The 11,014-nt window shown below is 43.2% G+C and overlaps 1 protein-coding gene across 1 annotated transcript; it reads right to left on the bottom strand.

Annotated features, from left to right (window-relative positions):
• Window positions 1-8,111: 8,111 nt before the first annotated feature.
• rpe (ribulose-5-phosphate-3-epimerase) lies at window positions 8,112-10,770 on the bottom strand. The gene is made up of 6 exons (XM_083639569.1): window positions 10,617-10,770; window positions 10,108-10,187; window positions 9,755-9,894; window positions 9,323-9,457; window positions 8,805-8,891; window positions 8,112-8,670 (listed from the first exon to the last, which is right to left on the bottom strand). Exons 1-6 carry the CDS (start codon window positions 10,736-10,738, stop codon window positions 8,548-8,550), a joined length of 687 nt encoding a protein of 228 aa, XP_083495695.1. The 5' UTR covers window positions 10,739-10,770; the 3' UTR covers window positions 8,112-8,547.
• Window positions 10,771-11,014: the final 244 nt, after the last annotated feature.

Genomic DNA, 11,014 nt, shown 5'->3' with positions numbered 1-11,014 from the left:
GCATATTTTGTGAATGGGTTTATTCTGAAAAGAATAATAATAAAATAATATGAGTCGGCTGGTACTGCAGTGATGACTTTGCCATTCAGATGGTAACAGGCAACTGACAGACCAGCGCGAGCTCCCTCTCTCACCATGACGACACTTACTTTTGACTGCTCAGGCTAGCCATACTTAAAGGGGCATGCAAGCTGTATGTTTGTGAATTAAATCCTGTGCATGCATACACTTTCAATGTGCCACACATGACAGACAAATATCTATGATGTAACTTTGTTTGTTTGTTGCTCTCGCCTCCTGCTCCCCCAGCTTTTATGCATTGTGTACCTTTTTCGTGGAAAAACCATATCACAAACTGACAACTACTGTACTACCAATCACAGCTATAATGCCTGAAGCTCTAACATTTGGAATTACTGAACTAGAAGGTTTACCACAAAAGGACTAAACCCCTCACACCTTGTCCATTAGGCCAGGTGATTTGACTGCTGGCTCAGAGTAACTTCTTATTTATTTGCCACTAGAAAAAAGGTTTTTGTTAAGTGTCTAAAAGCCCATCATAGAACTGTCATTATTTGCTATTCAATCATCTGCCCATCAACTACACCCTTGAAACATCTCCCTCTGGGTCCTCAGACTTTGATGGGTGTGCCACTTGCCAAGGCTTGAAGTGCAGCAGTCCCTCAGTTTAGCACATGGTCTTTGGAGTGGAATAGCCTTGGCAGTGGACATGGATCAGAGGAATCAGCAGCAAGATGAGAAACTGATAACAAGATCCAAACTGGAGCCAAAACCATCAGAGTAAAAACAGCTGACAGAAGCTCACAGATGGAACAGAGCTTTTCTCGTTATGCCCTCTGAACAATGGCCTGTTCACCACACACACACACACACACACACACACACACACACACACACACACACACACACACACACACACACACACACACACACACACACACACACACACACACACACACACACACACACACACACACTCCCTGACTTGAGGAAACCTGTTTGGTGGCCTCACACAGATCAATCAGCATCCAGATCTACTGGATCCCAGCCGATTTAGTACCTGGAAAGATCTGGTCCAGGTGACATATCAAAGACTGCAGGATACCGTGCGTCCTGTTGGCTCACCTGGTAGCACATACGACGGAGGCTCGGGTCCGAATCCGACCCGAGGTCCTTTGCTGCATGTCATCCCCTCTCTCTCTATCCTCACCTTTCCTGTCTGCCTCCTGTCCTATCTAAATAAAGGCAGAAATGCCCCCCAAAAAATCATCTTAAAAAAAGTCTTGTCAGACCTACTTCCACAGTCACAGATCAAGGTTTAAAGCTACAATATGAACATATTGCAAGAGGAAGTGGGCTATTAGCTCATGCAGATAAACATGTGGATGTTGTGTGATGTTCAAAGGTTGCTTGTTCAATCCCTCCCTCAGGCAGCACCAATGATGCTATCTTTTATCATCAGTAGTTTGAACACTATAGAAATAAGCTGATGTAGGAGTCCAGTCAGTCTCTGACTCTAGCTCAGTCAGATAAACTGCAGCTCACATGTTCAATTCCAAGCTATCTCACTCTTTATACTTTCTGTGTTGTTGTCAGTGTGAACACAGTGTGTAGAATTCAGAAGGTGAACTCCAAACAGCTCATAGCTCACCAGGATGAGTCGCTGTTTCTGTTTTGCTACCTGACAGGTGGATTGTTGGTTTGATTCCCGGTGGAGGAGACATATTACAGCATCACCCTGTCTTTAACAGCGGCCGCCTTTAATATCCTCAACTTAATTAGAAATCTAATAAAAACTAAAAGAAGATTGTTATGCCTATTTCTACTTTTATTCAAATACAAATAACTTCGCTGCCTAAAAAAACAGATAAGAGTTCAGTGTGTGCACATCCCAGGTTAGAACTTCCAACCTTTCCGTTTGAAGGCAGCTGACATACACAGTGAACCACAAAGGTCCTGCCACAGATGCTGTATATCTCTCTCTAGCTATGACTATTTCTCTCTGTATGACTTTTGAAGTGCCTGGCTATAGGTCAAAATCTGGAATAGGCTACTGTATATTTTAACTTTTAGTCCATTTAGAAATAGTTAAGTAGACTCAGTTATGGCAAGAGATTAATTTCTGGACTTCCAAACATCAATTTAGACTCTTGATCACTTTTCTAAATTAATTAAAATCAACAATACAGTATAACAATTTCCTGGTTTCAGCCTTACTATTTATATAATTAATGCTAACTTCCAGTTTTGGCGATTAATTAGCTCATTATGGTAATTACTCAAAATGCCCAACATGCAACTCTTAGCAATCAAGTTGAATTTTATCCCATAGGCATACATAGGACATTTCAATCATAAATCATAAAAGTTAATAAGAAACAACATTACTGGGTCGAAGAAATTTCCAGTAGACTATAGTGACATCTTGCCCTAAAGCCTAAAGAGTAATGTGGAGTGACACCAGAGGTTTAGCGCAGGTTTAAGCAACCGCCACCACCACCACCATCACCACCACCACCACCCAAGCTGAATGTACTGGAAGTACCTGAAGGAAGCTTCACTTTCATGTGAGTGGGAGACATTTAGAAACAGTGAGAGAGAGAGAGAACAGAGTGAAGCCAAAATCCCGCTGTAAAAAGTTTGACCTGTCTGGTTTAAAAAACATGCAACAAAATCCTGCACGCTGGATTTGTACCAGGGTTACTGTGGAAGGACTGAAGCTTACATGGTAAACTACACACCCCAAGCTGAATTTAACTGAATGTATAGTATATAGTATAGTATATTTATTTATTTGTCCTTTCAGAAAGTTGTCCTGCATCTGTAGCAGTCAGACAAAACACGTAACACCTGAAGGTAGCCTGGCTTTCCTTTGAGTGAGCGACATATGGAGACAGTGAGAGAGAGAGAGAGAACAGAGTTCGTCCAAAATCCCGCTGTAAAAAGTTTGACCTGTCTGGTTTTAAAATTTTTACATTTCAGCTGTCAATCAACATAAAGCTGTGTGTGTGTGTGTGGGGGGGGGGGGGGCGGGGGAGGGGTGGATAAAGTCCCAGAAAGATTTAATGGTAAAAAAGAAGAAGATAAAAGCTCTTCCTTTATGTTTTTTTTTTATTTCAGATATGTTATGCTTTATTGACAGATGTATCGTGAGAGGACACAGAGGTGTGTGGGAGAGAGAGGAAGAGAGAAGAACATGCAACAAAAGCCCACAGGCTGGATTTGAACCAGATCACTGTGGGAGGACTGAAGCTTACATGGTAAACTACACACTCAACTCAGTGTGCCACCAGGGGACACCTGCTGGTGTTAATTAATAATTACTTTATTGAATAGCCAATCAGTATCCTCCAACAACCTGCTAGAGGTTTGAACTAGGTGTGGAGCTGAACCCGGTATTTGGAAAAGTACAAATACGTGGGTTTTTATAAATGTTATTTATTTCATACAAATATTTATAAAATTATTTGTTTTCTCTGTCTCTGTCTGTGTGTCATGAATGTGTAAGCCTGAGCTCTATGGGGCTGTCTGTGTGGCTGAGTGGTGAGTGCAGTTGTCTCTGTGCTGATAGACGAGGGATCAAAACCCGCTGTAGGGATCCTTCTTTGCAGTAGTTTATTGAAGAACATTTATGTTAACACTTTAATATCCTCAAATTAATTAGAAGTGTAATAAAATCGAAAAGATGGTTGTTTACCCTATTTAGACTTTTATTCAAATACAAATAACTCTGCTGCCTCAAAAACCAGATGAAAGTTCAGTCTGTACACATCCCAGCTTAGAATTCACAACCTCTTCCTCTGGAGGCAGCTGACATAGACAGTGAACCACAAAGGCACTGCCACTGAGGCTGTATTTCTCACTGTATGACTTTTTAAGTGCCTGGCTAGAGGTCAAATTCTGGAAAAAGTTATATTTGAGCTTTTAGTCAATTTAGAAATAGTTAAGTAGACTCGGTTGGACATAGATAATCTCTGGGTGCTTTTGTCCCTTTCCTCTGGCTGTCGCCATTCAAAACTGACTGAGACTCGAACCCACGACCTCAAAAGTGATTGAGGCCTCAACACTGCAGGGTAGCCAGCAAGCTAACCCTCTGTGCCACCAGGTCAGACTTCCCAGAATTGGTTTTCTCAGGTGTTGCCATTCGAAACTGACTGAGGCTTGAACCCACGGCCAATGATTAAATCATTCTTGGGGAAGTTTAGCCAAGACAAGCATGCCTTGTTTCCACTTTAAGCACAGCTGCTAAACGTGACCCTGGGGCTCGGGTGATGCATGTAGCAATGTACTCCATACAAGGCTGTGTTTACGGGAAACAGTTGAAGCTTCCTACATCTTCCTGGCTTCTTTAAATGGGAAGCATGCAGCATCAAGGAATGACCATTTTCTTCATCCTTCCCACAAGCCTGCCGCTCAGAGCTGCTGCTGTAAGAGCTGAATAATTAATTACACTCAGTAAGAAGTGACAAACGCATCATCTAACCACTGCAGTGAACTGCCTTTAGGCGTTTTACACTACAATACAATACCGTTAAGAGGAACTAACTAACTAAAAGACAGCCGGGGCATGACACTGTGACACTGTGACACGCCCCCTGTGAATCCGAAGCTCTGTTACAGTAGCCCACCTTGCCGCAGGGCAAATAGATCCTTTGTGATGTTATTCTAAGCAAGTTGTTTTTTAATTGTTAATAAGACTACGCAGGCACACTCAATCAGACGAGGCCTTTATGCATAAGTAAAGGCGGTAACAACAGTGAGTCAGTGATGTGCTTCTTGTTCTCCTGTGGGACGCTGGCTAATTATGAATGAGCAGCATGTTGGGTAATGTGCTCTTAGTGCTGAAGATAGTGAGGAGAGGAGTGCAAAAGCATAACTCTACCTCATAATGAACCCAGAGAGAGAGAGGGAAGGGATGAGGTGCGCACGAGGCAAAGAAGATCCACGCACGTCATTACCTTCTCAGATGATAGCCTTACTGCCATCATACTTTTCATGAGAAAGGATAGCGATCTATGTGACTAGAGCTGCTATTCAGAGATACAAATATAATGGGGTGGTGATAAGTGTCTTGAATGTTACAAAGACTGAGGAGATGATGTTTGAGCCCAGGGGAGTTAGCGACCACAGGCCTGTGGCATCCATGATGAAAGCTCAAAGGTCTCCTCATTGGTGTAGCTACTTCACACAGCGCTGCCAGTGACTCAGACATGCCCTCACTGACTGCAGCCCTCTGAAGATCAAAAACTCCACACGATGGCTGCTGACTTGTTTCACCAAGTGGGAGGATCATTACTGGGCTTGTAATTATCTGGTCTCTTTCTGTGTGTGTGTGTGTGTGTGTGTGTGTGTGTGTGTGTGTGTGTGTGTGTGTGTGTGTGTGTGTGTGTGTGTGTGTGTGCGTGCACGCGTGTGTGCGTGCACGCGTGTGTGCGTGCACGCGTGTGTGCGTGCGTGTGTGTGTGTTTGTATAGTTATCTTAGTAAGGACCAGTTTGAGACTGAGTTCTATACCTGGGAAGTGAGACATGTTGACCGGTCCTTGCACACACCTTCAAAGAGCTGTTTGAAGATTTGGTTTTAAGGGTTAGGTTAGAATTGGGCTTACGTTAGGGTTATATGCATTGAGTAGTTATTAAGTTAATGTGATTGTGGAAGTCTATCTTACAGTGTGTGTGTGTGTGTGTGTGTGTGTGTGTGTGTGTGTGTGTGTGTGTGTGTGTGTGTGCGTGCGTGCGTGTGTGTGTGTGTGTGTGTGTGTGTTTACAGTAGGTAAGGTTTTCTCATGTGCTGACATGCTGTGAAACATAAGTGGGAGCTATAATGAAGAAAAGGCTAAGTGCTGATGGATGGCTCTGCAACTGTTCCACTAGAGTAGGCCTATGTGTTTCTCTGTGCCATATATTATCTCTGGATATGGTTACCATGGCGCCAGAGTCCTAACTTGCTGATGAGTAACTTTGATGTATGTGCTGGGGCACAGCATGTCTCTAAGTTGGGGGTGTTTAAGTGTGTTTGGCTCGGGGAGGGAAGTGTGCTAGACTCAGCAGTTCATCAACCCAGGGACACTACTATAGCTTCATCATCACCATTGCTGCTGCTAGCGTTATCTCAGGATTTATTTTACCAATACCATCATGAAAATCTAGCCTACTATTGGTGTGAAAATGATGTAAGATAATCTGGAGAGAAACAGCTATTGTGAATTAAACACCGGTGCCTGCTTTAAGGAGTGTGTGGATTGTGTGTAGTAGGTGCGCGCTACTCCCTCTCAAGGAATGGTGTCCCTGTCTGAGAGGCAGCGGTGACACAGGCATACAAAGGCATACAAAATGCCTGTCAGCCTGCCTTAGGAGGGAGATGATTCCTCACACTGTGCCAGTGCACATCACATACAGATCCAAGCTATCTTACCACATGCATTCCAGTCTACAGAATATGGACAGCTGAACACAGATGCAGCGATCAATCCATTCCGGTGAATGTATAATTGGACTCATCGTGAGATTATCCGCCATTATATTTGATGTTGAAATGAAAATACAGATTTCTGGCATCAATATTTCAACGGTGGTCTGTGAATTGCCTCCCAGACATGCGTTGCATTATTGAGGGTGTGCGCTGCTTGCAGCTTGAAGTATGTCATGGGTGATTGTCAGTGACAGCGGGTGATTCTTTCAGCAGACAGAGAGATGAGAGATGGCTCCACACTCTCCGCTTGTCCTCGGGGAAGGACTCCACATCCCAGCCTGGATCGAACCCGCCTGAACAAACTGACCTATCAGCCTGCATTTCTTATGACTTCACCTAAATAGTAAATGACATCTCACTTATGCCCTCTGTTGCACATGATTCACTTGTAAAACGACTAGACTAGACTTTTGAAAGGTTTCTCTCCACATCTGAAGAAAAAGGAAAATCATTGTACAGCTGCATCATGTATGACAGAGACAGAATACTGCCAGTGTTGCTAATATTCAAGCTTCAGTCATTTATTTGCCTTAATTGTCAACACACTGTTTTGTCACAAACCATAAGCCAATTCTTTTAGCAGAGAAAGGCTCTCAGTCAATGTGATCATACTATTAATGGAGTCGTTCAGGCCCATGAAGTTCATCATTTTTAAACATTTAGGGTGGAGAAAAGTTTCAACCAATGGACATAGGAGTGCCGTGAAATCTCACATTAAGCAGGAATTTTAATCATCGGTTATGTTATCCAAAATCGCCATCTAGTGTTCAAAATAGTAAATGGCGGTAAAAGTCAATAGTATAGCCAGTTTCACAAGTAGGTATCAATTTTTCTTTAGTGCACAGCTGGAAATTTGGCAAGTGACCGAGATTCACAAGTAAAAAATTTACTAAAACTAATAGGCCTACTATACTGCTTTATATATATATATATATGGAATATGCTTAATGATTTTTAATATACTCCTTGAAAAGTGCTTGATTTTTAAAAGTGTGGTATTGAAATAAAAATAATTGCGTGCTAAAGAGGGCTAGAATAGCTATAAAGTCATCTGTTGATCCATTACTCTGTTAATTAGCAAGCATTAAATAATCATGATAAAAAAAACAAAGTTAATATGAACAGCTGGTAAAATAAACAGTGACAATATACATTGATTTCTGTGGGTATAAAGGAATATTGTAAACTTTATGTTTCGCAATTGCATTTACAGTAACAATTTAGATGTGATGATAAAGGCTTTACTTTGACAGTCTGGAAATTTTGGTTTTGCCCACCTAAGAGGGAAAGATGATCTTTTCCTCTCTTTTCACCAAATTCTTCCTGTGCATTTGATCTTACACTGCATTTTGGCTTGATACAGATCACACTAAGCAAAAAGGAATGAATCCTAACCCTACATAATGTTCTGAATAAGTACAATTAAACTCCAAATGTTTACAAATCTGTAAATAATTTCTCAATTTCAGTTGAAGTTGGGGTCAAAGTACAGACTCCACTCCAAAAAAAATCCTATTTTCAATGTGTAATTCCTAACCTCATGGAAACTGCTACAATGTCCATGGCTCAGTAGTGATCATTTCAATGAATCAATTAAAGAAAAGAAGAATGGAAAGCAGCGCTGCTTATGACATTTTATTTTCATAATTCATTCATTCGTCTATTAAAACATACAGTATGAGTAAAAAAAAAAAAAAAAAAAGGAATGTTTACACATATGAAATCAGCGCAACCTCAGTCTAGGTCTACGAATGGGACCTGTTCCCAGGCTGGGACCCGTGGTGAGTGAACTGTTCAGAGAGGAGATGGTGGCAGAGCACGGTGAAGGTGCACAGTTCTGTAGAGCCAGAGCCCCGCTTCACTCCATCACAGTGATTTAGATTTTGTCCGCCAGCTCGTGCCTCCGCAGATGCCCCCTGCCCAGACCACTCCCCTGCTAACCAGACCACTCCCTCCTAACAGGACAGAAATGTCCGCACAAGCAGTCCCGCCGGTGACTGACACGGGCAGGTAGGGGGTGCCGCGTCACCATGGGGACTTCCACAGAGAGCATACCTCAGCGGTCTAACGAGCGTTTCGTGATTGCCTCGGCGACCACGGTGCGCAGGAGAGCGATGACGGAGCGGGGGTCATCACTGCCTATCACAGCGCTGCCAGACACGATCATGTTGGCTCCTGCCTAGAGAGAGCACGCACACGCACACACACACACACACACACACACACACACAGTAAGCTAGACTTCCACAATCACATTAATACTTTTGGGTGGTTATTTGATCAGGCTGATCGATGTCGGTTTGAATTCCGTACCTCGGCACACTTGTGAATGGTGTCAGGGCCGACGCCTCCATCGACTTCGATGTCCAGTGAGGGGAACTGGCTCCTCAGCCAGCTCACCTGGGTCACACACACACACACACACACACACACACACACACACACACACACACACACAAAGGGATGAAACTCTGACTCAAGGCCCGACTAACATCGTTTCTATGAGAAAATGTTCTTTAATCAGGACTTCAAAAAGGCAAATCACAGGGTCACTCAATTTCTGAGTGTATCTCTTGCCATTGTGTATGCGGCGTGTTAGATGCCTCTCTGTCTGTCAATCATTAACACTATCTAAATAAATACTGTATATCAACCAGATCTCAACAAGAGCAATTTATAATTTGAGTGACCTTGTGAGTTACAGACAGGCAAATTTTCCGCGGAAGTATTAGTGAGCTTCACAGAATTCCCTTTCCGTTCACTCTATTCGGAGGTTATGAGGAAAAAAGCAAAACAAACTGCTTTCATCACAGATATGCTATTGGCCTTACCTTGGGCATCATGTTTTCCATGAACTTCTGTCCTCCAAAGCCAGGCTCAACCGTCATGACCAGGGCCATGTCGACCTGGTTCGCCCACGGTGCTAGCTCCTCAACCGTAGTGCCAGGCTTTATGGCCACGCCAACCTACAACACACTGTGTTAGTATGAGAAGACATGCATGTCTAACATTTACTAAGTGAGAGCTTCTTGTGTCATGATCTTAACCCTCTAGGACTCTAGTCCTATCCTAGCCCCATATGTTCCGCTATGTTCTCCATATACACTCTCGAACTAGCGTCACACAGACTTCCATGAGTTAATAGGGGGGCTCGGCCGTTCAAAACGCTCTCCTACCCGTCTCCGATGTACAGGCTGGAGATGTACAGGATGTAGGCTAGTCCTATCCCATCTCTCTACCTCTACTTTATTTTTTCCACTCACCTTCATGCCGCTCTCTCTTATTTCCTTGATCAGGTTCCCAGGGTTGGTGGTGGCCTCTATGTGGAATGTGTACTGGTTGGCTCCTGCTGCAGCCATGGGCTTCACCCACTGCTCCGGCCGGGACACCATCATGTGCATGTCTGCACCATAACAAACACAGTGTCAGTCAAATTACTGCACTGCACTGCTGAAGAAGCCATCATTCAAATCAACCCAAATAGGTATAATTTGTTGACAGTTTGCATGGAAAGGAATCCATCACTGGTAAATGTGGTAATGAAACACATTCATTCAGAATCAACAGCACTGAGATGTAAGAAGTCTAGTGTGAGTAGGGTTGGCTTTCTTCTCACCAAAGAAAGGATCATTGCCAAGCGACTTCCTTAGGCTGTCTACCATGGGATGGCCAAATGTGAGGTTGGGGACAAAATGCCTTAAAAGGAAAGAAAATCAGCCATTTAACTTGCAGCTTATGTTGTGATGAAATTCTTTCAGCTAGCATTGCAAACCAATAGTATGTCACTGTCTTGCACAAGTGTGATGAGGAAGCTGTGTCAGAAATGTCAAAACTATAGCAGCCATGCAAAGAAGACAATTGTTGTTAAATCCCTGAAAGACAGCATCAAGTTTAGCAGCCTGACTGGTTTTGAAATGCTACACACTGACATAACGTTATACACTGTAGCTAGGCGTATTTGACTTCTGGCAAGTTAGCTTAGCTTGTTGATTTGTTGAAGTTGGCTAACTAGCTCTCTCACAGACACTGACATTCCCAGTCAGCTTGCTAGCAACTTTGTTAGCGTGCTAGCTGGTCTAAATGCTAACGTTTGTCAACATGTTCCGTGATGTGTTCCAGACTCACCCATCCATAACATCGAGGTGCAGGTAATCTGCCCCGCAGTCCAACAACCGCACACACTCGCTGCCCAGGCAGGACAGGTCGCTGTTCAGGATGGACGGGCCGATCTTCGCATTGTAAGCCATGCTGCCTGCTACTGTCTTGCATGCAGTACACAGACGGCTGAGCTGACGGCCAAGTGTCAGCGTCATGCTAGCTACAATATAAAATATAACTTCCGTCCATAACCTTCAAAATAAAACTCTCACAATGGGAGTGTTAATCTATGCCTAATTAAAATAACAATGCTGTTTTCCAAACATATATTTTCCACAGTAGGCCTATACCTTTGCATACTGCAACACTGTGTCACTGAAATATATATAAAATGACTTTCAAAATGACACCCTTCAAAGTTGTCT

The sequence above is a fragment of the Poromitra crassiceps genome (assembly GCF_964638095.1).
Source record: "Poromitra crassiceps genome assembly, chromosome: 6".
Classification (NCBI taxonomy): Eukaryota; Metazoa; Chordata; class Actinopteri; order Beryciformes; family Melamphaidae; genus Poromitra; species Poromitra crassiceps.
Note: the sequence above shows the minus strand (reverse complement) of the source record. Positions and strands in the feature narration are given on the sequence as shown.

Excerpts from the sequence above, each read along its gene's own strand:
- rpe (XM_083639569.1), bottom strand. The coding sequence starts at position 10,738 with ATGGCTTACAATGCGAAGATCGGCCCGTCCATCCTGAACAGCGACCTG. Across the intron at positions 9,895-10,107 it reads TGGCAATGATCCTTTCTTTG|ACATGCACATGATGGTGTCC; the intron begins GTGAGAAGAAAG and ends GTTATGGTGCAG. Across the intron at positions 8,892-9,322 it reads TGGAAAACATGATGCCCAAG|GTGAGCTGGCTGAGGAGCCA; the intron begins GTAAGGCCAATA and ends TGTGTGACCCAG.